Source organism: Pelophylax lessonae, assembly GCF_965119305.1.
Source record: "Pelophylax lessonae genome assembly, chromosome: 10".
Classification (NCBI taxonomy): domain Eukaryota; kingdom Metazoa; phylum Chordata; class Amphibia; order Anura; family Ranidae; genus Pelophylax; species Pelophylax lessonae.
Genome location: NC_138777.1, coordinates 48,657,440 through 48,684,977, shown reverse-complemented (window position 1 = coordinate 48,684,977; position 27,538 = coordinate 48,657,440). Strand labels below are relative to the sequence as shown.

The following is a 27,538-nucleotide window of genomic DNA, read 5'->3' as shown; positions in this document are numbered from 1 at the left end:
AGGACAGCCCAGAAGGTAGAGAGATAGCCCTTAGGTATTCTAGAGCCTGGCCATGTGGGAGCAGAGTCCAGGATCCAGGCCTGGACAAGTCAGTGCCGAGACAGGTCAGGATGTTATTCTTTTGTATGTGGGGCCAAGTGAAGCAATTTGGCCCCCTACCATGAGGGGACACATGCATTTACCCCCATGCTAACATGTCCACATACCCTCTAGCAATGGCTGAGTGGTATTTCTCAGGATGGGTTTCCTAATGGTTTGACCATGTGCACTGAAACAACCATTCTGGTGTAGATGCCAGTGTGTGACAGGGTGACAATGCAGGAGCACAACTGGTATCCCTATTATCCCCTTATAACAGAAAGGGCCTGAACAAGGACCTTCATGGCAGGATCCTCTGTTTTTTTAATGAAATCTGCAATTTAATAAGATTAAAATTTACTTTTGAAATTGTAAAAGTTTATATTACATTTTAGTGAATGGGTTTCCATATACTTTAGGGCATTTATCTTAACTGAATAATTTTATCTGGTATGGGTACCATTTTAAAGAATGCCAATCTGAAGACCTGCTTATTCTACAGGAAACAATAAACCGTCCACCAGGCTCATGCATCTACAGGGGTGAGGAGCTAAAATTTAAAAAATTGCCAAGTACAGAGGATTCCAAGAAAATACTGTCCTACTAAGCAGAATGGCTCATTTACATTACCTCCGTCACTGTCCCACAGGAGTTGTATCCAACACTTGCTATAAGGTGGGTGCTGTTGGAGCTAACCAGACACTTGGGATCATTCAGGCGTAACTGCAGGTTATTAAGTTCATCATTTGCTGACGTAGCAATGATCAGAGTCATTGTGTTATCATGGCATATAAGGTTGGTGACTGCAGGGTAGAAAACAGTAAAATGTTACACAATGCTACAGGTTCATTCAGATAAAGGTTTCTGCATTATTTTCCAAACAGTTCTCAAGGAGAGCAACACAATATTGGGTCATCTAACATATAGATATGTAGTACTATGTTAGTTTGTTGGGTTTCCCTTTGTTTCTCTTCTTTTTGTTCAGGAAATTTTTTCTCATATATAATTAATAATTAAATAATATATTGTATCACATTATAGTCTTGCAAGGTGTGCGGGTGTTAAAATTAAACTATTATGCTGCATTCACGCTTGAGCTGAATTGAACTGAACTGGTCATTTTAAAGGTTTTTTTTTTTAGCATTTGCACAGGCACGTTTGAGGGTGTCTGAGGCTTGATCTTTTTTTTAATTATTTTTAGTTAATGGAAGCTAGTTAATAGGGGGAAAAATGTGCAACGCTTTTTTTTTTTGTTTTTTTCCTATTGAAGTCTATTGGAGCCAAAAACTCTTTGAACTCGAAGAAAAGAAAAGCTTGTACTTTTTTGAGCTACAGCTTTAAGTCTCAGGCAACATGATGCTCAGGTGTGAGTAGCGCCTTAAATATTCTCTGCTCAAAACTTTTTTTTTTTTAAAGATTAAAGTTTTTTTTGAGTCAGGGGCACAAAAGGTACAGGCACATTTTACAGAACCAAATCAATATATGAATAAGTTGCATACTTGCGTAACTTTAGGCAATAAACATTGCCAAATGTCACAGAAGGAAGTAAAATAGGAATTGGAGTCCGACAGTGTGCAATTGCAGGTGCAAATGTCCAATTCAACAGTGGCGTAGGTGGTAGTCAAACCAGCGTAGCCAGGGGGGGGACAGGTAGGGTTCAGACTGGGCTCCAGGTTAGGGGAGTTAGGAATATGGTTCCCTATGAGAAAGGGTCTACTAGAGTCTAGGAAAAGTACAATACGGTGCCACCATTTTAGCAAAGTGGAGGAGAGGGGAAGAGAAAAGGAAAAAGGAGGAGGTGACCGACACAAGTTAGCAAAGAAATGTGAGGGCGTCTATTATCTGGGAAAGGGTAATTGTTCAGGTAATGAGGAGAATATCATCACCGCAAACCATAGGTCCCAGAATTTCTTGTAGTTTTCCATGGCAACAGCCATAAATGTAGTTTTCCATGGCAACAGCGATTACATCTTTAATCCTCATCAAGTGCTTTAATTCCATGACCCATTCCCTAACTGAGGGGACAGTGGCTGACTTCCAATATATGGCAATTAAAGTCCAACCAGCTAACTAAGAGAAGAGATTGCAAAAGGCCTTTCTTGATTTTCTCATAAACCCCAGGGTCATGAATAATAAGGCCACCTCTGTCATTTTAGGCCATTTCTTACCTGTGATTACGTGGATTAACCTAAAAATGGTCTTTCAGAACGATTAAATTAGAGGGCAGGACCACCACAGATGGAGATACGTACCACCTGGCTCTCCGCACCTCCAGCATTGGTCGGAGAAGGAATGAGGGAGTTCTATACAACCTAGTCAATAATATATTTATTTCCCATAATTAGCGCCATGTGGCCGGTAAAAGAAGAGATATCGTATCTACAGACCACAAAGTTTTAAACTCGCTGCCATGAGCCAAGAGCCAGCTATGTGAGTAGAGATGTATAGTAACTAAGTAGAACTACTTCACTACTGTACTTAAGTACGGAAAGGCGGTATCTGTACTTTCCTAGAGTAGAATTTTTTTCTCCTACTTCCACTTTTACTTCACTACATTTTTTTGATGATTTCAATACTTCTACTCCGATATTTTTTTTTTGTGCTGCATAGTTACTCGTTACTTTTATAAAAATTACCACTGCCAGAACAGTAGATGGCAGGTTTCATGAAGGTCAAAACATGTGTATTATCAGCGCATACGAAAATAAATGCTACTGTATGTATAAATAAAAGCTGCATTTGAAATGATAAAAAAACAATATGATGTTCAAACTTTTGACTTCTTTCTTTAATAACTACATAACACAGTACTTGTACTTTTACTTTCAGTACTTGAGTAGTAACTTTTTTTTTTCAAAACTACTGGTACTTTTACTTTCAGTACTTGAGTAGCAAAATTAAAAAAAAAAACTACTTGCAATACTTAAGTACAAAAAATGTTGAATACTTTAGTACTTCTACTCAAGTCACTTTTTGATCGAGCACTTCTACTCAAGTCACTTTTTGATCGAAAACTTGTACTTTTACTCAAGTATGGGTTTCGAGTACTTTATACAACTCTGTATGTGAGAGATACTAACATCTCAAAGATAATGTCATGACAGAGAGACTACAACTGAAAGATTCCACTATGGTAGAGAGACAGCCACAATGTCATCTTCTTCACATTCCACCAAAAGCAGGAGACTTTTTAAGAGGCAGGTGAATCAATAAATAGTGGTCAAGGTACAACATATATTATAAGAACTGAAATGTGCAAGTTAATGTTTTAGCTGCAAAAATATTTTAAACAATAAGAGATAATACCTAATTTTGAGGGTCCTATCACTATCACGACACATCGTAGTTCTGACTGGTACCTGTAAGAAAAAAGATGATACAAAAAGTTGGTAATTTGCTAGCGGTACCACCTGTCACCTGAGCAAGGACATACAATACACTTCTCTTCCCTGCCTTTTGCCACATTCTCTATGACTAGAAACTCATGCCATGTACATTACAATCTTAAAGTGTATCTCCAGACAAAACTTGTTTTGTTTCCTTTACATTGGGGTGAGTTTTGAAGAGTTGGAGACAGTTTTTTGTTTTTTCTATCTGTGTCCCATTGCGGAGAGTTCTCTTCACTTTCTTTCCCAGTAACAAAACTTAGCTTTGCTAAAACTGGTGGACACAGAATCTAGTGAAGCTGTGCATGATAATCAATCAGCTTCTACGTTTTATTGTCAAAGCTTATTTGAACAAGTTAGAGGCTAATTGGTTACTATGCACAACTGTACTAGATTTTGTGTGCTCCAGTTTTAGTAAATCTCCTCAATAAATATTTCCAAAGTGAGGGAAAATCCACTCTTAGTTATGCAGTATATACACAGCGGGTCTCCTCATTGGAAGATTTAGAGGTGAAAATATTTTTATTAACGTAAAGAAAAAATAATGAGTGAGTCAAATATTACAGACAATTCAAGTATATAGGATCGAAAATTCGAAACAGATAAGATTCAACAACATGACGCATTATTAGAGAACAACATAGACAGTTTTGTATCCAATAATTGGAAGCCATAGAGCCATACGTATGCAGAGTTCATTGGAAGGTTTAATTCCATGTCCCGTTCTAGTCCCGGTCCTAGCCCTATTAACTAAGAAAAGGTTTGGGCTATAGATACACTCTAAAGTTGACAATGGGGTTTTGGATACTCTGTATAGCCTTTAGTTTTACATAACAAGTATGGTATGCCAACATCCCTTATTTATATAATACAGGTTTCCATGGAACATGAAAAGATACACATTAATTTAACCATTATTACTGTATTTATAGATATGGTGAATCCTTGATAAAGGCACACATCCGAAACGCGTAGGACTTAGATGCCCTCTGTACATCCAGAAAATTGCATGGATGACAGAGATGACACATGTCACATTTTCTTACTCTTTCTCTCACAACTCACTTTTGGGCCTATAGCCCAATTGTAGCACTACCCCATGTACAAACCACCTGAAATATATCAAAATAATCTATATTTTATATAAAATCACATAAATCGCTATAATCGCATTTATGAAAAAATTTTACACAATTGCCTAAAAAGCCCCACTTTTTGTTTGGTCCGAGGAACCAAAAAACCTGTATTATATAGATACACTCTTAAATTGAACTCAAGTCAGTTCCATCAGCACCTGCACAGCAAAAGCTAAAGGCTAAATGTACTTTTTATCTTGCAGGCAGGAAAAACATATGTGCATTTATTACAGTACTTTTATACACCGGAACCTACAAAGTATTGTACCTGAAATCAGTGGATCACAGGTGCAATAGCAAATGGCTGGTGGATTATGGATGATTATAGATGTGGTGATGGGGCCGTGACTGTAATTGCAGGATCTTTTCCTTCCCCCCTTTCCCCTTTTTTTGGAATTATGATCCACTTTTGTTGAGACCATTCGGGTAACTCCATTAAAGCCTTTTATACTACATCTTGCCATTTGAGGAGGACTTTTTTTTTGCCATCTGTCCTGTTACTTTTTGATCGAGATGTTTTAAGGTGATTCGCTGGGTCATTCTGTGGGGAGTTTAATGCATCCTTTGCTCTATATTGGATGCTTTAATGTGACTGCCCCTGGTAAAGGCATCTATCCTACATATGTCATGCTGAGTAATTCTTTGTATCATGCCATTACCACTATACCAACCCCCCTGAAGAAGACAACTGTTGAGTTGAAACACGTTGGGATTTTTTGTAAACTTTAAGCGTTGAAGATGTGCTTTATTATATATATATATATGATCGTTTTGAATCTATATACCTTTTCTTTTCTTGTCTTTAAATATGTTGCAGACTATTGTCTCTTTTAAGAAATTGTATTAATAAATATTGTGAATTTTAATTCAGTTGTTTGCTCTCTTGGTACTAAATAAAAAATCCCAGGCCACTAATTTACCTTCTTGATAGATCTTTATTTGTCAGAATGACAGAAATTACTAAGAACTATGAAATGTGAGGAGTCTGACTGAGTGTGAGGAGGCTTGCATGTATTGTTTTTAATGACTACATAGTCTATTAATTGGTGTTAAGGTGGAAGGTTCATTTTTTGATTATTTACTGTTTCTTGATTGATAAATAAACATTAGATTTTTATTCATAATTTGTTGGTAATTTTTGGAAATTTAGCTGATTTATACCCCGGTTATTCAAATATGGCGCTTTTGGGGTAACTTTCATTGCTTGTTGTCCCTGTTTTTTTTCTTTTTTTTTTCATAAGCCTTCTTAGACATACGAGTACCACGTACCTGCTAGTATTGCAAATATTTAAGTGAGTGGGTTCGTTTTCATTGGACATTCCTTTGATTTAAGCAATTTTGTAGCTTTCTATTCTCCTGTTTTTGAGTCTGAGGACCAACCTAAATAACCCCTATAAATACCTGTTAAAAAATATAACTTACTCAAGTTATATCCAGACCTTAACGGTAGCTATACAATGCTTGATTTTCAAACCGTGGGCCGCCCTGGCATCACCAGGCTCAACACACTGTCAGGGAATTTAGAAAGGATTGAGAGGAATTGTAATTTTATCTGCCTTTCTTAAAAAATACATTTTATGTTAGGTTTTGTATGTGTTATGAGACCTAGTTTGTTTCTTATTCCTCATATCAGCACCTCCAGGATCCACATCTGGGTAAGCCATACGTGGCTTTAACAGTTACCAATAGTAACTGTGATGTGAGATCACCACACAGGGACAGCAGAGCGGAAACCGCTACACTGTGAATGGTCCCCGGCCCAACTATTAACTTCAACTAGAGGGTGGATTGCTTGAGATAGCAGTGATATGTTTCCAGAACTCCAATGTAGGAAGGGACAGTTTTGTTTGTGGCAATATATATATTGCCAACAGGAGGAATATTGATGAGGGAAAGGGAAGCAGACATTTTATTTATCAAATATTTATTTATGATTATCAAACATGGATTTATGATTAAGCAGATATATTGGATGTATATATTGTGAGAAGTCATATTGTATAACAGCTGTTGTATTCAAAAGCTATTTACAGCTCCAGCTGTTAAGATTGCTATCTCAACCTTTGAAGATTTGTTAAATTAACGAACTTGGAAGTTACACGTCTTTGTGAACAACTATTCCGCATTTCAATCAAGATGTGAATTCAAAGAAACTTTAGATAGATAGGTGCCACCCTCTTCAGAATGTATAAATTGTAATACAAGTCCTTAGGAAGTTAGAGCAATGTTTATTAAGCCAACAGAATGTATGTAACTGAATTGCTCTCCAAACATGTTTACCTACATGTGTGTCTAAGAAATATAATTTTCAATCTGGCTTCAATAGTCAAAATGTTACTGAAACCCATGAGTTTTGGGGTTACCCTTACAACACTGATTACAAAATCGAAGGTGCCGGACAAAAAACTGCTGGCCCAAAAGCTACTGCATCCAATTAGATGTAGTGTCGGGATTTGAACCTGTGACCAGCCACATCCCAGGCGGTAGCCCTGCTTACTAGGTTACCGTCCTCTCTGGCCATTCCTCTCTGGCCATTCCTCCCTGAAGCCTATTATTTCAACCTTAGTCTTGCCAAGCCTTGCTCGTCACCCTTGATTCCCTAAAGCTGAATGAGAAAAATCTATCTCTATATGGTTAGCTTAAAGAGATTGTAAAGGCAGAAGGTTTTTTTCTATGCATTAAGATAAAAAAACCTTCTGTGTGAAGCAGCCCCCTTCAGCCTCCCTAATACTTACATGAGTCAATCTTTATATAGAGATGTTGCAGGAGTGTCTAAACTAACCTGGGACTTCCCCCTTCATTGGCTGAGACAGAAGAACAGCACGACTGGCCCCTGCTGCTGTCAATCAAAATTATTCAGCCAATCAGGAGAGACAGGTGGGGGAGCTGGTGTGCAGCTCCGTGTCTGGATGGACAAAAGGAGCTGTGACTCAGCTTAGGTACCCCCATAACAAGCTGCTTGCTCTGGGGGCAGTCAACAGGAGGGAGGAGTCATGAGAGCCGAAGAGGAATCTGGGAAGAGGAGGATCCAGGCTGCTCTGTGCAGAACTACTGCACAGAGGAGGTAAGTGTAACATGTTTGTTGTTTTAAAAAAAAAAAACGAGACTTTACAATCACTTTAATGAAACAGAAAAGAAAGGCAAAACATTTGTGTATAGAACTAAAAACATTATAAACACCCTTTTACCCTGTTTTATAAGTGATCACACACCCTCTAAGTTTCTTATGCAGCTGAGAACAGAAAGCTGGGGGAGGAGAAACAGCAGTACAATGAACTTTCTGGTGAATGGCTGTAAAGGATAAGGGGGGGTGTCAGGACAAATGTGATCATTGGAGGAGAGCAGGGTGAGTTCCCATGCTGTGCTCTCCTGCTTAGTGTGGTCAGTTTTTAATAGGAAAGCAGTGAGACTATCAGGAACACCAGGGATTTCACACAAAGCCACGGGTTACTTGTTCATACAAGTACATGGTACAGTAGGCAATATCAGGAATATGAAATGTTGGGTTTACGTACTCTTTTTACATTTAGTTGTTGAGTGAGTTCAACAGAAAAAAAATCATCATAAAACAATTTGAATTTAGACTCGGCAGCACCATACTAACCCATTTGTAGTTTCTGCCACAAAGCAAACAGGCACATGTTCTCCTACATTATCTTCCCTTGGTGTCCACTCCACGACCATACTCCTTGTATTAGATAGTGATGAGGATGTAAATGACTTGGTCATGCCAGGGAGCCCACTGACTTTAAAGTCTGCAATTCTATAAAGCAGAAAAATGCAACATTTACCACTCAACAAAGAATTATAAAGTGTGTCTAAAATAAAAAATAAAAAGTTCTTATATTAGTTTAGCTTAATACATTTAATAACTAACTTTTCACTATGCCTTCAAACAACTGGGGTCTGAGAGGTGACCAAGCTGTATTGCTTTACTCCAGTAGAGAGAAGCGAGGTCACTGAAATGTCTATGCGTTCTTTCAAGCTAACCATTCATGAAAATGGAAGGTCTGCTTATGCTGTTGGTACTTTCCATGTAAAAACCGACAGTGAAAGTAACAAAATGCTTGAATCAAAATATAAAATAAAATGTACCGTTTATTCTGACTTTCATCCTGCTTAGGTAATGGGGATGGCACTAGGCCTTCACGCAAAGTGCTGCAGCATCTCCTTGCAAGATGTAGGCAATACATGCGGAATGCTAGTGATGTCATTGACTAAATATGGCATGTAGACATGTAAGGGCACTGACATCACCAGTATCAACTTTTTTGTTTATGTGTGGTGCAATGTGGGGAATGGCCCAGGCCCACGGCTCATTGGATTAGAAGATATCAAGCTGATTTTCAGATAGAAATGAGTTCGGAAGTCGTCTTTCACAGAGCTTTTGCATGTGGGGGTGGGGGGAGTTTCATGCAAGGTCCACTTTAAATTAGTGATCGACCGATATCGTTTTTTTTAATACCGAAACCGATACCAATATTTTGGTCATCAGATATCGGTATCGGCCGATTTTTGGCCGATATTTTCGGACATTTAACATTTTTTTTTCACAGGTACTGTTGTGGAGGGATCTGGGGGTCTAAAAGACCCCAAACCCCTCCTCTGCACTTAAAAGCATTCAAAACGCCAAGTTTGGCTGTTTTGAATGCTGTAATTTTTTGGAATTTGGCGCCGAGTACCCGGAAGTGATGTCATGACATCACTTCAGGGTTTTTTACATGAAGACCCGATCAGAGTCAAATGTGGCTTTGATCGGGTCTTCTCTTTGGCAGCCATGCAGATAGGATGCCCGGGTCTCCCGGTGGGACGGGAGACCTGGGCGAGCCGCGGAAGGCGGTGGGAGGGGGGGGACACGTCCCCTCCCGCTCCTTGTAATGACAGCCAAGTGGCTTCTCAGCCGCATCGGCTATGGATGCCGATACCGGGGTGATGCCTCTAGCTGCAGGCATCACTCTGGTACAAGCACTTTCCGAAATATCGGCAATATCGGTAACCTCAGATATATCGGGGAAAGTGCAAATCGGCCCCCAATATATCGGTGTTGCTGATAATCGGTTGATTTCTACTTTAAATGTCAGATTACTCATTTATGACAAGTCCTGGATACATACGATGTGTGATTTACCTTTCATATGCTGCTTGGGCAGTAAGGTGAAGTTGGAATTTTTTTCCAACGTTGGCCAGCATCTTTGTTCCATGACTGGGAGTTGGAGAAAGAAATCTTGGTCTGTATTCACCAAATGAACAGGTTGGAGCTGGACTAGTGGCTGTGCAATTAAAAAAATATGTAACAATTATTTATGAATAAAAGAGTTGGTATTCCAAACGAATGATTCCCATAGATTATTTATTATTGCTACACTGCCTGGCCAAAAAAAAGAAAAAAAGTTGCCACCTGGAATTAACTAAGCAACTAAACTAAGCATGCTGTAACTATCCCATTGGAGGTGTGCTAAACAATATAAATAATTTGCCAAAGTGACACATGTGCACAATATAAACAATAAATAAACATATACAAATGACAATATATCAAGGTGATGGTGATTCAGTGAAACTGCAAAACTCAAATGAGTGCAACAACTGATAAGAGTCCACAAAGTCCAAAATCTTCACCAAGTGATGTATAATGAAATTGTAAAGGAACTTAAAGTGATATTCCAGTGCTGTGAAAAAAAGATTCCCACCACCGACAGGCTTTCCTCCTTACCAGATAAGATAAGGTTAGGCGCAGAGTAAAACTCTAATCAATCGGTTGGAAAGGAGGAAACTTCCACTGCAATTCCACCCTGTGGTATGATGCAAAATGGCCTCTTACCGGATGGTATATATATCAAAGCACAGGAGATTCTCCTATGTGGATGTCCCTTCTGTTGCTACCAATGTACGTCCGTATTCTTATTGCAAGCGAGGAGGATCCAGTTCCTTTGCCATCGGAGATACCTCGGGGAGTCAATAAGAATACGGACGTACATTGGTAGCGGAGGAGAGTATTGGTATCCGATCAACAGAAGGGACATCCACATAGGAGAATCTCCTGTGCTTTGATATATATACCATCCGGTAAGAGGCCATTTTGCATCATACCACAGGGTGGAATTGACAGGCAGCGAGGTGGCAATGTAATATCCCCTCACCTCTTGTTTTACACCATTTTTGACAACACGTTTGTGGGGCACTTACAGCACTTCTTCATTAACTTGAATGGCTCACGTTCAGCAGGCTTGCCACCCACTGATTGCAACATGTTGGATGTTTTTTGTCCTGAGTGAAGAATTGTGACTGGAGAATATAAACACCTCTGTCCACTGCCATTGGAACCTAATGGATAGGGGGGTTTAGGGAGTGCTAGAAAAAGCAGCTCAGCCACGCATTTTTACAGCCCCAAACCGCACGTTTAAAGTAGCCTCTGACAAGTATTGCCTTCACTTTGTGAGATTTTCTCTCACTTCCTGGTAAGTGTTTGCAAGTGCAGAGAAATCTCTCTGACAGTCACAGACAGCAAAAAGTAAACTATTTAGCTAAGGGCCGGTTCATGCCATAGAAATACAGTCCAGATACGTTCCAGATGCTTTTCTGTATGCGTGTTTTTGATGCATTCCAGTGCAGATTTCCCCCCTCTTTCTTCTTACCCACTTAAGCCCCGGAAGATTTTACCCCCTTCCTGACCAGGGCCTATTTTGCGATTCGGCACTGCGTGACTTTAACGGACAATTGCGCGGTCGTGCGACGCTGTACCTAAACGAATTTGACGTCCTTTTTTTCCCACAAACAGAGCTTTCTTTTGGTGGTATTTGATCACCTGTGCGATTTTTTGATCATGCGCTATAAACAAAAAAAGAGCGTCAATTTTGCAAAAATAACAATATTTTTCACATTTTTTTATATGAAATTCCCCAAAAGAAAATTTAAAAATCAATATTTTTTAACATTTAGACCAATTTGTTTTATGCTACATATTTTTGGTAAAAAAAATTGCAAAAAGCATATTTTGATTGGTTTGCACAAAAGTTATTGCGTTTACTAACTAAGGGAAAGATTTTTGTCATTTTTTTTTTTTAACGCGTAATGACGGCGATCTGCAATTTTTTTTGCGGGACTGCGACATTGCGGCAGACAGATCGGACCCTTGACTGACATTTTTGACACTTTTGGGGTTACCAGTGACATTACTACAGTAATCAGAGCTATACATATGCACTGTTACTGTAAAAAAACACTGGAAGTGAAGGGGTTAACTTTTTTTTTGAGAGGGAGGGGTTAAGTGTGTCCCTAGGGGCGTGTTTCTAACTGTGATTGGCTGTGGCTTGAGCTGTAAGAACAGTGATCAACGGTCCTACATAGTAGAATCGTATGATCACCATTCTTACACAGGGGAGAATGACAGGTGGCTTTGTTTACATTAGCCGCCTGCCTTTCTCCCGGTGTAACGGACGATCGCGAGTGCCCGGTGGACATCGGGTCCGCCGGGCACACGCGTGGGGGGGTCCGTGACCGAGCGGGAGTGCGCATTAGGCGGCGCGCGCTCACTCGCTCGCTCCCCAGAGCCTCACAGGCTAGCGATGTAGACCTACGTCGCTTTGCCTGTGAGGGGCTGACTGCCGCAGTAAATATACTGACGGCAGTCGGCAAGTGGTTAAAGGGTAACTCCACTTTTGTGGTGAACAAAAAAAGCAAAGAAAGAAACAAACAAACAATATAGCGTATACAATTGCAACACAATTCATATTGTAATTGAATGTTATTAAAAATGACCTTTCCTTTTCAATCTGCAGCTGTTGTAATTTTCTGGAAATGCAATATGGCTACCTGGAGGTTTTCTGTACACAGAATGTACACTGACCACACCCCAGAAACATCATTTCCTGCTTGTGTGATTGGCTCACCAATTTTCCCAGAAGTCTGCACTAAGATACAGGTCCCCTAAGATACAAGATCCCCTGCAACAAAAATGTCATTTTTGGGTGAGATAATCCCAATAGGAACACGTCTAAAGGGATGCAGGCCCAGCAGATTTCCTCATTAGAGCCCTGCAGCTGCCACAGCTGATAGATACAGTATTTATGAAACCACTCCAATTTGACCCTCTCAGCACAGAGGCAGAGAGGAACAAACAATGATTTCTTCAGAATAACAAAAGGAAGGAATCTGCAACAAAGTTTGTTATAATTCCTGCAATGTACAAAGATCACCCAGATGGGAATGTTTTTTCTCAACAAAAGTGGAGTTATGCTTTAACTTTTAATAAGGACATGTGTGTTCCAGTGTGTTTTTTGGTGCGTTTAGGTGCATTTCGATGCTTTCCAGTGCATTTTTGGTGCGTTTAGGTGTATTCCAGTGTGTTTTTTGGTGCATTTAGGTGCATTCCGATGCGTTCCAGAGCATTTTTGGTGCGTTTAGGTGTATTCCAGTGCGTTCCAGTATGTTTTTGATGCATTTTACAGTGTTCCAGTACAGTCCAGTGCAGGAAAAATGCAGCATGTTTTACTTTTTTTTTTTTTTTTCTGGAACTGGAACGCACTGGAACTGCAAGCACTGGTGTGAACTAAAAATCCATTAAAATCCATATAACCTACTTTACATGCATTTTTGATGCAGAAAAAAAACACACACTGGACTGCACGTGGTGTAAACTGGCCCTAAGAGAAAAAGTTTTAGCTATACCTACACTTTAAGGGCCAATTCACACCACATGCAGTCGGGTGCATTTTTTTTCTGCATCAAAATGCATTGAAAGTAGGTTAACCTCTTGCCGACCGCCGCACGACGATTTACGTTGGCAGTCAGCCCCTCACAGGCAAAGCGACGTAGGTCTACTTCGCTTGCCTGTGAGGCTCTAGGGAGCGAGTGCGTGCCGCCGGAAGCGCGCTCCCACTCGCTCACGGACCCCCCCGCGCGTCCGCCGGGCACTCGCGATCGTCCGTTAGAGCGGGAGAAAGGCAGACGGCTAATGTAAACACAGCCACCTGTCATTCTCCCCTGTGTAGGAATGGTAATCATACGGTTCTACTATGTAGGACCGTTGATCTCTGTTCTTACACCAGTAGCCACAGCCAATCACAGTTAGAAACACGCCCCTAGGGACACACTTAACCCCTCCCTCTCCAATAAAGTTAACCCCTTCCCTCCCAGTGTCATTTTTACAGTAACAGTGCATATGTATAGCACTGATTACTGTAGTAATGTCACTGGTAACCCCAAAAGTGTCAAAAATGTCAGTCAAGGGTCCGACCTGTCCGCCGCAATGTCGCAGTCCCGCAAAAAAAAAATCGCAGATCGCCGCCATTACTCGTTAAAAAAAAAAACAACAGAAATGACAAAAATCTTTACCTTAGTTAGTAAACGCAATAACTTTTGCGCAAACCAATCAAAATACGCTTTTTGCGATTTTTTTTTTACCAAACATATGTAGCAGAAAACAAATTGGCCTAAAATGTTAAAAAAATTAGATTTTTACATTTTTTTGGGGGAATTTCATATAAAACAATGTGAAAAATATTGTTATTTTTGCAAAATTTACGCTCTTTTTTTGTTTATAGCGCATGATCAAAAAATCGCACAGGTGATCAAATACCACCAAAAGAAAGCTCTATTTGTGGGAAAAAAAAGGACATCAAATCCGTTTAGGTACAGCGTCGCACGCCCGTGCAATTGTCCATTAAAGCAACGCAGTGCCGAATCGCAAAATAGGCCCTGGTCAGGAAGGGGGTAAAATCTTCCGGGGCTTAAGTGGTTAAACTGGCCCCAAGAGAAAAAGTTTTAGCTATACCTACACTTTAAGGGCCAATTCACACAATTCACACCACATGCACTCCAGTTCGCTTTTTTCGGCATCAAAAACGCATGGAAATTAGGTTATATGGATTTTTAGTTTACACCAGTGCTTGCAATTCCAGTGCGTTCCAGTTCCAGAAAAAAAAGTAGAACATGCTTCATTTTTCCTGCACTGAACTGTACTGGAATGCTGAAAAACACACTGGAACGCACCTAAATGCACCAAAAACGCACTGGAACACACATGCAGAGGTGTATTTTGGTTTTGTGCTGCCCTAGGCAAGAATAAAATTGTGCGCCCCCCCCCATATACATTCTTCCCACTCATTTTTTAACGGGTGTAACCCCCTTCAAAATTGAAGGACTACAAGTCCCAGTATGAACCCCTGAGAACTCAGGAGAGGGGGGGTAAGAGGGGGTGGGAGAGAGAGGGGGTGGGTGGGTAAGGGAGTAAGGGAGAGAGAGAGGGGGTGAGGGATGGAGAGAGATAGGGGGTGGGTGAGGGAGGGAGAGGGTGAGGGAGGGAGAGAGAGAGTGGGGGTGGGTGAGGGAGGGAGAGAGAGAGTGGGGGTGAGAGAGAGAGTGGGGGTGAGAGAGAGAGGGGGGTTGAGAGGGGGGAAATCGAAGAGAGAGAGAATGGGGATGAGAGAGAGAGGGGGTGAGAGAGAGTGAGAGGGGTGAGAGAGAGAGAGAGAGAGGAGGGGTGAGAGAGAGAGAAAGAGGGGATGAGAGAGAGAGAGAGAGGGTGAGAGAGGGGCATGAGAGAGAGAGAAAGAGGGGATGAGAGAGAGAGAGAGAGGGTGAGAGAGGGGCATGAGAGAGAGAGAGTAGGGGGATGAGAGAGAGAGGGGGGTGAGAGAGGATGAGAGCAAGAGAGAGAGAGAGGGGGGATGAGAGAGAGTGGGGTGATAGAGAAAGAGAGAGGGGGTGAGAGAGAGAGAGGGAGGTGAGAGAGAGGGAGGGAGAGAGAGAGGGGGGGGGGGTAAGAGAGAGGGGGTGAAAGAGAGGGTTCTAGCAACCAATGGCCAATAATGTCTCAGGTGGAGGGGGGTGGCTTTTTTGCTGCCCCCATGCAAAGTGCCGCCCTAGGCCCGGGCCTTGTTGGCCTAGGCCAAAATACAGCACTGCACACATGTCCCTATTTAAGATTAAGAAAAAAAAAAAGAGGGAAAAAAATTCACTGGACCGCATGAAAAACGCACCAATAACGTGTCAAAAATGCATTTGAACGCATCAAAAAGCTCATGCAGAAAAGCATCTGGAGCGCATCCGGACTGCGTTTCTATGGTGTGAACTGGCCCTAACTCCATTACACAGGTGATGTAAAAGGGAAAGTATACAAAAAACAAAAAAAACAAAAAACAAAAAAATAATAAAAAAACAAACAAAAAAAAACAAAAAACAAAAAAGGGAAAGTATACTGTGCTTGTAAAATAACAAAGTGTCCCCCTGAACCAGAAACACCCCTGGACCAAGGGTCTACCACTTTCATGGCTGCCTTACAGAAAACTGCGCTTTTCAGAGTATATCACAAAATATATTTAGTTCCACATTGACAGTTGTCTCTTAACTCACCTTCAACTAAAAACTGCAGAGGGATTCTACTCAAGGAGTTTGTATAGAGTGGTGGTTGTACAGATGTGTAGAAATCCCATTGGGTAGTTTCATATGGGATGGTCACAGCCTCAGTGGAAATTTGAGAAGTTGTCTCTTGAACAACAGTGGTTTCTTCATAACCTTCTATAGTTTGTAGGTCCGTAGTATAAAAATGTGGAGTAGTAAATACAGTAGTTTCTGGGAGATAAGTACCGGGCCCGGTAGTATCTTCATGTGGGTAATAAGATTCGGTAGTCTCATATGGGATGGTCACAGCCTCAATGAAAATTTGAGAAGTTGTCTCTTGAACAACAGTGGTTTCCTCATAATCTGCTATAGTTTGTAGGTCCGTAGTATAAAAATGTGGAGAAGTTTCTACAGTAGTTTCTGGGAGATCAGTATCGGGTCCGGTAGTATCTTCATATGGGTAATAAGATTCGGTAGTGTCAGTAGTTTTTTCTGTGACATCTGAAAATGGGGTTGGCGTTTCAGAATCAGGATACGGGATCGCGGCAGTCTCTGCGAAATCTGTGAAATCATCATATAAATCTGTCCATGGTTCTTCAGTGGTAAAATCCCAGTACCAATACTTTTCTGAGTCCTTGAGTGCCTCTCGGGTCTTACGATGGTAAGGCCTATATTTGTAGACCACTGACCCGTCATAATAGGTAAGGTGAATGTCTTTGTTGGGATAATCTTCCAAAACCATTTCCAATACATAGGAGCCCGTGTGCACCCCTGATGGAAAGGATATAATGCAACGGCTCTAGAATAAAAGTTAAACAGATTGTTACCAGTTAAGAAAGCAATTCTTTTTTGAGCGCCGGTTCACATAACCGCGACGCTACTTGCAGGGGCGACCTCCGAGATCGCGGTGCGAGCAGCGCGCCGCGACCTTGGAGCGGCCGCCACGGACTTCATAACATTGAAGTCTATGGCGGTCGCCTCCTGGTCGCCCCAAAGAAGCTCCAGACCCTTTTTCTAGGTCGGAGCGACTTGTGTCGCTCCTATTAGAACGGGTCCGCAGCTTCCCTATGGGAGGCGACCTGCGGCGACCTGTGAGGCGACCAGGTTGCCCTAGTGTGAACCGGCACTGATATGTCTGTTTTGTTTTTCTGAATCTGTATTTTCAATGTTCTGTGTGCATAAAACAACATTCTTTTTGAATTACATACAAGTTCATTTTTTTTAGATAAGTTATTCGATTTAATGTGAAGGTGATTTAACCTTTGGCTTGTCTAATCTTACTCAGAAATATTCTTTATTTATCCACTTCAGCTCCCTTCATGACCAGGCCATTTTTTGCTATTCAGCACTGCGCTTCTTTAACCACTTGCCAACCGCCGCACGACTATTTACTGCGGCAGTCAGCCCCGTACAGGCAAAGTGACGTAGGGCTACGTCCAGTGCTGTATTTTGGCCTAGGCCAACAAGGCCCGGGCCTAGGGCGGCACTTTGCATGGGGGCAGCCGAAAAGCCACCCCCCTCCACCTGAGACATTATTGGCCACTGGTTGCTAGAACCCTCTCTCTCACCCCCTCTCTCTCACCCCCCCTCTTTCACTCTCTCACCCCTCCTCTCTCTCTCCCTCCCTCTCTCTCTCTCACCCCCTCTCTCTTTCTCTATCATCCCACTCTCTCTCATTCCCCCTCTCTCTCTCTTGCTCTCATCCTCTCTCACCCCCTCTCTCTCTCTCATCCCCCTACTCTCTCTACCCCCTACTCTCTCTCATACCCCTCTCTCACCCTCTCTATCTCTCATCCCCTCTCTCTCTCTCATCCCCTCTTTCTCTCTCTCTCACCCCTTCTCTCTCTCTCTCTCTCTCTCTCCCCCTCTCTCTCTCTCACCCCCCTCTCTCTCTCATCCCCCATTCTCTCTCTCTTCGATTTCCCCCCTCTCATCCCCCCTCTCTCTCTCATCCCCCCTCTCTCTCTCACCCCACTCTCTCTCTCTCCCTCCCTCACCCACCCCCACTCTCTCTCTCCCTCCCTCACCCACCCCCTCTCTCTCTCTCCCTCCCTCACCCACCCCCTATCTCTCTCCATCCCTCACCCCCCTCTCTCTCCCTCTCTCACCCACCCCCCTCTCTCTCCCACCCCCCTCTCTCTCCCACCCCCTCTTACCCCCCCTCTCGTGAGTTCTCAGGGGTTCATACTGGGACTTGTAGTTCTTCAATTTTGAAGGGGGTTACACCCGTTAAAAAATGAGTGGGAAAAATGTATATGGGGGGGCGCACAATTTTATTCTTGCCTAGGGCAGCACAAAACCAAAATACACCTCTGGCTACGTCGCTAGCCTGAGAGCCTCTAGGGGGCGAGCGCGCGCCGCCGGAGGCGCGCTCCCGTCCCCCGCTCGTTCCCTAACATGTCCGCGCGTGTGACCGGCGGACCCGATGTCCGCCGGTCACTCGCGATCTCCCGGTGGAGAGGGAGAAAGGCAGGCGGCTAATGTAAACAAAGCCGCCTGTCATTCTCCCTGATCTAACTGCAGAGATCATATGGTCCTGCTATGTAGGATCGTATGTCTCTGTGGTTACATCACTAGCCACACCCCTTTACAGTTAGAAGCACGCCCCTAGGGACACACTTAACCCCGGCATCACCAATAAAGTTAACCCCTTCCCTGCCAGTGTCATTTTTACAGTAACAGTGCATATGTATAGCACTAATTACTGCAGTAATGTCACTGGTACCCCCAAAAGTGTCAAAAATGTCAGTCAAGGGTCCGATCTGTCCGCTGCAATGTCGCAGTCCCGCAAAAAAAAAAAACGCAGATCGCCGCCATTACTCGTTAAAAAAAAAACACCAAAAATGACAGAAATCTTTCCCTTAGTGAGTTAACGCAATAACTTTTGCGCAAACCAATCAAAATACACTTATTGCGATTTTTTTTTTACCAAACATATATAGCAGGAAACAAATTGGCCTAAAATGTTAAAAATTTTTGATTTTTACGTTTTTTTTTGGGAATTTCATACAAAAAAATGTGAAAAATATTGTTATTTTTTCAAATTTGTCGCTCTTTTTTTGTTTATAGCGCAAAAAGTAAAAATCGCACAGGTGATCAAATACCACCAAAAGAAAGCTCTGTTTGTGCGAAAAAAAGGACGTCAATTTCATTTGGGTACAGCGTCGCACGGCCGCGCAATTGTCCGTTAAAGTCACGCAGTGCCGAATCGCAAAATAGGGCCTGGTCAGGAAGGGGGTAAAATCTTCCGGGGCTTAAGTGGTTAAAGTGTTACTAAACTCACAACAGTAAAATCAGTGTGTATATGGGTGGGGTTAATCCTTTGCATTGTGTATAAAGGCTGTGTGATCCTGTCTCTCTGATCCTCCTCTTCTTCCACTGTCCCCTATCTATTTCCTGATAATACAAAGCTCGGGGACAAGCTGCACATGCTCAGTTTGGTGTGTATTGCTAGAGAGTTTTTCTTTTTTCTTGGAAGAGTGCATGTGATCAGCACAGGGCCAATCAGCACTGTCCAGACAGAGTGTCAGGGGAGAATGAAAACCCATCTTACAAGCTTTACTAGAAACTCATACAAGTTACAAGACTACTTTATACTGCTGATGAGAAAAGGTATTTAGCAGTTTATATTTACTAAAATAATTGCATTTCTATGTTCTGTGTATCGTGGGAGATCAGATATAGTGAATGCAGGTTCTGGGTGCAGTAACACTTTATCTGGTAATTGCACGGTCATGCAATGCTGTACCCAAATGAAATTTATATAATTTTTTTTCTAGTAAACAGAGCTTTTGTTTGGTGGTATTTAATCACCACTGGGTTTTTTAATCTTTCCAATATAAACGAAAAAGTCTGAAAATTTGAAAAAAAAAAAAAAAAACTATATTCTTTACTATAAAACATATCCAATAAAAAAAATCTAATTTCTACATAAATTTAGGCCAAAATGTATTCTGCTACATGTTTTTGCCAAAAAAAAAAACCCATTAGGTGTACATTGATTGGTTTGCGTGAAAGATATAGCATCTATAAATTAGGGTATAACATACAAAGAGACCTGGCACTGAGAACTGACATGTATAGAGACCAAAAAATAATAAACGTTGATTCTGACAGGGGTGCTGCGAGCCCACACTCAGTCCTAATGAGATAAATGACACAAACAGCAAAGTGGGATCAAAAGCGCTCCCCCCCCCCCCACCAAAGACAAAACTTGCTTGAAGACGATCGGCCGTCTTTTGTCCCAGGGCTGTCGTGTCCGCTGAAAAGTGCAAAAGACTGCACAAGAATTTTGTCCGCCGACTACAGCCGACTGCAGAAGTGATGTCATGTGATGGTTAACTTTCCCTGTGTCTTTTCTTTTCTTAGCATGCCCAGTCTTGCTAATCTGCTGTCTGTCGGCCGAATTCTGTACTGACTGGCGAACAATCGGCCGTTCTGGTGTCGGCATACAAAAATTTTAATGCTTGCACGACAGATTTTGTTCGGCCAAAAGTGCGCTGTCGGCTGTCGGAAGCATCATACTAACAAGCCGAAAATCGGCCGATCGGTCGTCGGCCGAATCTTTTCGGCCGACAATCGGTACCTGTGTACGGGCCTTTAAGGTATAAATATGAACCCATATGAATTTCTTTTTAGATAGAGATAACTCAAAAGTTAAAAGACAGTACTAGTTTCTTTAATACTGTATATATCGCAGTACGTTCTGTTCAACCTCAATACCATGGAATTGATAAAATATCTAACAGAATATGTGTACTTGTAAAACAGAGCGCTTACTAAGCAATACAAAATATATAAAGAAACAGTTTATTATTAAATACCAAAACATATATTATCAATTAGAAACTATTAGGCCCCGTTCACACTGGGGCGACGCTACTTTGCCGGGCGACCTCATAGGTCGCGGCGTGCTGCTCGCACCGCAACCTCGGAGCGGCCGGCACGGACTTCATAACATTGAAGTCTATGCAGGTCGCTCCGGGTCGCCCCAAAGAAGCTCCGGACCCTTTTTCTAAGTTGGAGCGACTTGTGTCGCTCCTATTAGAACGGGTCCGCAGCTTCCCTATGGAAGGCGACCTACGGCGACCTGTCAGGCGACCAGGTCGCCTGACAGGTCGCCCCAGTGTGAACGGGGGCTCATGGGTTCCCCAGCAGCTATTTCATTGTGCTGATTAGAAACTTGCCTGATCTACATAAAAAGGCTGGTTACATAATCCGCACTCCCCAGAGTAATATCCATATCGGCAGGTCACAAGGTCTCCATCGGGGTCATGGTCCAATAACCTAATAGTGGTTGCACAGTTCTGTGGAATCCTTAAAAAAAGCAGTATAAATTGTTATTTTCAACATAGTTTGTAAAAGACAAGTGCAGTATATTCTTGCATGAAGCTGGCTAGACAAAGGTTTTGGTTTGGACTGGAGGTAGGGTCTCTCTTTTAAACGACATGTGTATCTTTAACAAAATGAATGCCAATCCACCCACCATAGCCCTTTTGCACTAATTTAAACTAAAACCTCAGCTGTTTGATTAACTCAGTAGCACAACTGCCATCTGCTTAGAGGTTTGCTCTTTTGAAAAAATAATTTGCAGTGCTGGCTGTGCCTGGACAATGAGATATCACAGACTAGCATAAAGCAACATTCCACATGTCCCTAGCCATAGATTATGGACCTGCACCCCCCGTGGTGTATTTAGGTTTTGTGCTGCCCTAGGCCTGACTAAACTTGTGCACCCCTTAATTTAAATATGACCCACCCCTTCCTGTAAAGGCCACACCCCTTTCTGTTTATGACCCGCCCTGTCATCTGTAAACCACAGACCACAACCACAGTCTATCAGTGCCCAACAGTGCAGCCTCATCAGTTCCCCTAAGTTCAGCTTCATCAGTCCCATCGGTGCAGCCTAATTACTGCCCATCAGTGCAGCCTCATCAATGCAGCATATCAGTGCGGCCCCATCAGTGGCCATCAGTACAGCCCCATCAGTGGCCATCAGTGCAGCCTATTGGTGCCCATTAGTGCAGCCTATCAGTGCATCATATCAGTGCCCATCAGTGCTGCCTTATCAGTGCAGCCCCATCAGTGCAGCTTTTCAGTGCAGCCTATTAGTGCCCATCAGTGCAACATATCAGTGCCTATCAGGGCACCATATCAGTGCAGCCACATCAGTGAAGCTTATCAGTGCAACCTCATCAGTGCACATAAGTGCAGCATATCAGTGCCCATCAGTGTAACCTATTAGCGCCCATCACCAGCAGCATATCAGTGCCCATCAGTGCAGCTTTTCAGTGCAGCCTATTAGTGCCCATCAGTGCAACATATCAGTGCCTATCAGGGCACCATATCAGTGCAGCCACATCAGTGAAGCTTATCAGTGCAACCTCATCAGTGCACATAAGTGCTGCATCATCAGTGCCCATCAGTGTAACCTATTAGCGCCCATCACCAGCAGCATATCAGTGCCCATCAGTGCAGCATATCAATGTCTATCAGTGCAGCATATCAGTGCTGCCTTATCAGTGCAGCTTATTAGTGCCACCTCATCAGTGGCCATCAGTGCAGCCTTTTTAGTGTCCATTAGTACAGCCTTATGTTACTGGATTAGTAAGATTACTCCTTTCTTTTAGGATATTTGGACTTGTGTTTGCTGCCACTGATTGTAATCATAGGATTATTTCACTTATTTGTATGACTAGGAAGTCCATAGTCATTATACAAATAAATGAAATAATCCTATGATTACAATCAGTGGCAGCAAACATAAGTCCAAATATCCTAAAAGAAAGGAGTAATCTTACTAACCCAGTGACATATTGCGATAGCACATATAAGGTGAGCAGGTCCAAAATATTATTGCCATCATATACAATTAAAAGTCTTAATTGTATATGATGCAATTCGGTATGCTCGCTCAAGGACAAGGATGTTTAAAGAAATAAAATGATATCACTGACATGATGCCTGCCATACCTGGTGTCAGAGGAGGGTAGGCGGAGCATTAGGCTGCAGTGCCACACTTATTAGCATTGGCAGACGTCGGGCCAGTTGTATTAAGTGTGGTCGACGGCCTGTGGTCTGTCTGAATGTCCTCGCCGGCCGGTATTATCAGACCCGCAGGTAGCAGTGTGACTGCTTTATTTGCCTCCTGGACCCTGCCCTTCGGCCCATATCGTCCCATAAAAAGTGTAGCGCAAGCCGGCGGGGACCCTTTTCGTGCGTGAGCTTTTTTTTGTTTTCCTGCGGGGTGCAGCTTTTTTGCTGCCCCCCTGCAAAGTGCCACCCTAGGCCTGAGCCTTGTTGGCCTAGGCCAAGATACAGCACTGCCCCCCCCCCCCCCACCATACATTTTCATTGGCAACCACTGTGATGGGCAACCTCACTGGTCAATAGCAATGTGTGTAAAGTGGAATAGGGTGTACATGCTTTAACACTCCCAAATGGTATACAGTAGAACCATTGCAGAGGTGGGGATTGGAAGCTTCTACACCTCTAGAGTCACTTCAAAAACTCAGGTATCTTGGCTGAGCAGAAGGTCTTTAAATTATTTTACATGGTCTCATGAAGGTTCTCATTTCTTGTGGTCATTATATAGCTAGTAGTAGTTAGTCACGTTCAGTTGGACATGTACTGTATTATTTAACCACTTGCCAACCGCCAGCAGTACATATACTGTGGCAAGTCGGCTCTGTTCCATGAAACAAACTAACTGTACGTTGTTTAGTGGAAATGGAGGGCGCGCGAGTCGATTGGCTACAGGGGCAGCTGCGATCGCTCCCCATGGAGACAGAATGGCGGTCTGCCGTTGTAAACACGGCAGACCGCTGTTCTGTTAGTTATGAATACAGGGATCCTGTGTTCCTCTTATTTAGGAACACAGGTCTCTGTGTTCATGCAGCAAGTCCATCCCCCACACAGTTAGAAAGCACCCCATAGGGACACATTTAACCCTTTGATTGCTCCTGGTGTTATCCCCTTCCCTGCCAGTGTCATTAATACAGTAACAGTGCAAATTTTTTAGCACTGATTACTGTAGTAATGTGACTGGTCCCCCAAAAAGTGTAAAAAATGTCAGCTAGGTGTCCGATCCGTCCGCCGCAATGTCGCAGTTCCACTAAAAATTGCTGATCGCCGCCATTACTAGTAAAAAAATAAATAAATAAATAAAAATTACATAAATCTTTACCCTAGTTTTTAGACGCAATAACTTTTGCTCAAACCTATCAATATAAATTTATTGAGATTTTTTTTTTTACCAAAAATATGTAGCAGAATACAAATCGGCCTAAAAGGATGAAAAAATTTGATATATTTGTTTTTATTATTGGGAATGTTATATAGCAGAAAGTAATATTGTTGTTTTTTTCAGAATTGTTGCTATTTTTTTGTTTATAGCGCAAAAAATAAAAACCGCAGAGGTGATCAAATACCACCAAAAGAAAGCTCTATCTGTGGGAAAAAAGGACATAAATTTTATTTGGGTACAACATCGCACGGCTGCGCAATTGTCAGTTAAATTAATGCAGTGCCAGAAGTGGTTAAAGAGGAAGTAAATTTCCCTATAGGTAAGCCTATGATAAGGCTTACCTGCAGGTACTGTAAATATCTCCTAAACCTGCACTTTTTAGGGGATATTTACTTTACATGCAGCCAGTGTCATCACTGGCGCATACGCTCTGAAGGAACGGCCGCCCATGCCGTTCCTTCAGAGCTCTGTGCCGAAAACGGTGGCTCCCATGTGCATGCCTGGGAGGGACATCATCGTGGGTCCGGCCAATCAGAAGGCCCGAGGAAGCCAACCCAAAAGGAAGATGGGTGAACACGTCGGCCGTCTCAGCAGTGAGCGCGCACCGCTGGAAGGGCTTCGTTTTAAGGTAAGTATTTCATAATGAGCTAGTATGGGATGCATACTAGCTCTTTATGTCTTTGTCTTACATGTTTTTATTTATTAATTTTTTTTTAGGACCGAGGTTTACAACCTCCTTAAAATAATTTCCGCTATGTACCACTTGTGTATAATAGTATAAAAATATGCAGTATAAATGCCAACAAAAGAAGACGCATTAAAACAAATATGCACATATACAATATAATAACAACATTAAACAATGCGATAGAGTGATGATGATCGAGGGGAAAAATATAAACTTTTTAAACAATGTGACAAGTTCACCTGACGCAAAAGTCCATATTCAATCAGTGTGCCCATGACAACTTCAATGCTCCACCACCAATGCAATAATGAGCCTCTTACCAGAAGCCTAGCACCCCAAACAGTGAGGTCATATGTGCTTTTGGACCATCCTTGAAATCCAGTCAAAACAGACCATCACAGAAACCTTTCTCAGCAGTATTATATATGGGCCATAGAAAGGAAGGTGGCTGCCAGGACCCGGGTGTGAACCTGTAAACTCTGCTGTGTCTGGCGATGTCTCCTCTTGCTGAGCCACCTGGGACCCGGGTGTGAACCTATTAACTCTGCTGTGTTTGGTGATGTCCCGTTTTGCTGAGCCACCTGGGACCCGGGTGTGAACCTGTAAACTCTGCTGTGTCTGGTGATGTCTCTTCTTGCTGAGCCGCCTGGGACCCGGGTGTGAACCTGTAAACTCTGCTGTGTCTGGTGATGTCTCCTCTTGCTGAGCCACCTGGGACCCGGGTGTGAACCTATTAACTCTGCTGTGTTTGGTGATGTCCCGTTTTGCTGAGCCACCTGGGACCCGGGTGTGAACCTGTAAACTCTGCTGTGTCTGGTGATGTCTCTTCTTGCTGAGCCGCCTGGGACCCGGGTGTGAACCTGTAAACTCTGCTGTGTCTGGTGATGTCCCGTTTTGCTGAGCCACCTGGGACCCGGGTGTGAACCTGTAAACTCTGCTGTGTCTGGTGATGTCTCCTCTTGCTGAGCCACCTGGGACCCGGGTGTGAACCTGTAAACTCTACTGTGTCTGGTGATGTCTCCTCTTGCTGAGCCACCTGGGACCCGGGTGTGAACCTGTAAACTCTACTGTGTCTGGTGATGTCTCCTCTTGCTGAGCCACCTGGGACCCGGGTGTGAACCTGTAAACTCTGCTGTGTCTGGTGATGTCTCTTCTTGCTGAGCCGCCTGGGACCCGGGTGTGAACCTGTAAACTCTGCTGTGTCTGGTGATGTCTCCTCTTGCTGAGCCACCTGGGACCCAGGTGTGAACCTGTAAACTCTGCTGTGTCTGGTGATGTCTCTTCTTGCTGAGCCGCCTGGGACCCGGGTGTGAACCTGTAAACTCTGCTGTGTCTGGTGATGTCTCCTCTTGCTGAGCCACCTGGGACCCGGGTGTGAACCTGTAAACTCTGCTGTGTCTGGTGATGTCTCCTCTTGCTGAGCCACCTGGGACCCGGGTGTGAACCTGTAAACTCCGCTGTGTCTGGTGATGTCCCGTTTTGCTGAGCCACCTGGGACCCGGGTGTGAACCTGTAAACTCCGCTGTGTCTGGTGATGTCTCCTCTTGCTTAGCCACCTGTGACCCGGGTGTGAACCTGTAAACTCTGCTGTGTCTGGTGATGTCTCTTCTTGCTGAGCCACCTGGGACCCGGGTGTGAACCTATAAACTCTGCTGTGTCTGGTGATGTCCCGTTTTGCTGAGCCACCAGGGACCCGGTTGGTAACCTGTAAACTCTGCTGTGTCTGTTGATGTCTCCTCTTGCTGAGCCACCTGGGACCCGGGTCTGAACCTGTAAACTCTGCTGTGTCTAGTGATGTCTCTTCTTGCTGAGCCGCCTGGGACCCGGGTGTGAACCTGTAAACTCTGCTGTGTCTGGTGATGCTGGACAGGTCCCTGGACAATTTCTTGGTCTTGCCTTGAACCCGTTTTTTTCTTGAACCTTGAACTCTTTGTTCCTCCCATAAACTTCCTGATTTAAGTCATGTCTCTGCACTTCCAGTTTACAAGATTATTGGCGCTCTCCAGCTTTTATCTTGCTCTCGTTATCGACCTTTGGCTTGTTCCTTGACTATCCTTCTGCTTAATCCCAACCTGCAACCACTCATTACTGACCTTTAGCTTGTTTACTGACTACGCTTCAGCTTATCCCTACATGCGTTATCTGCTACTGGACCCTGGCTTGCTTACCTCCTGGTGGGGATATCGTGAGGACTGCGACCTGGTACTAACAGTCATTGAAACCCATCCCCACCATCAAGAGCTCTGGTGAACATCAGTTAGTACTTAGACTCTGCCCCTCAGGTGAGCCTGTGTCATCTGCCAGGGTGACCTGCTTCTGTACTTATCCAGCTGGCCGGTGGGAGCCTCTCTACTACTATAGCTACTGGTCTCCGAGCCTGACCCTGACAAAGGCAAAGCTCATAGCATAACCTGTCATAAAAACAAATCTTTTATTAAAAAACTATGCCTCTTCGGAGAAGCTGAATAACAGACTTAAACAATAGGATGTCAAGGTAACTAATGTCCACTACTATTTCTTAAACTCTCTCTTTCTACTGTCTCTTCTCTTCTGTTTCTATGTTTTTCTATGTTTCCATATCTTTTGTCTCTTTTCCCCATGCATATTATACACCAGTTTTTTTTTTTTTCAGTTTAATTTTCTTTCGCTATTTGATCTTCTTTTC

General features: G+C 43.0%; 1 protein-coding gene across 1 annotated transcript in view; it reads right to left on the bottom strand.

Annotated features, from left to right (window-relative positions):
- LOC309565930 (uncharacterized protein) overlaps nucleotides 1-27,538 on the bottom strand; it is a gene marked incomplete at both ends in the record, with an annotated part of 53,823 nt that overhangs the window by 15,536 nt on the left and 10,749 nt on the right. Inside the window, 6 exons of the mRNA XM_082270960.1 lie at nucleotides 709-881; nucleotides 3,385-3,437; nucleotides 8,205-8,363; nucleotides 9,729-9,870; nucleotides 15,953-16,739; nucleotides 21,127-21,256. Of these exons, the coding sequence (XP_082127086.1) occupies nucleotides 709-881; nucleotides 3,385-3,437; nucleotides 8,205-8,363; nucleotides 9,729-9,870; nucleotides 15,953-16,739; nucleotides 21,127-21,256 (1,444 nt within the window). The remainder of the gene's footprint in view (nucleotides 1-708; nucleotides 882-3,384; nucleotides 3,438-8,204; nucleotides 8,364-9,728; nucleotides 9,871-15,952; nucleotides 16,740-21,126; nucleotides 21,257-27,538) is intronic.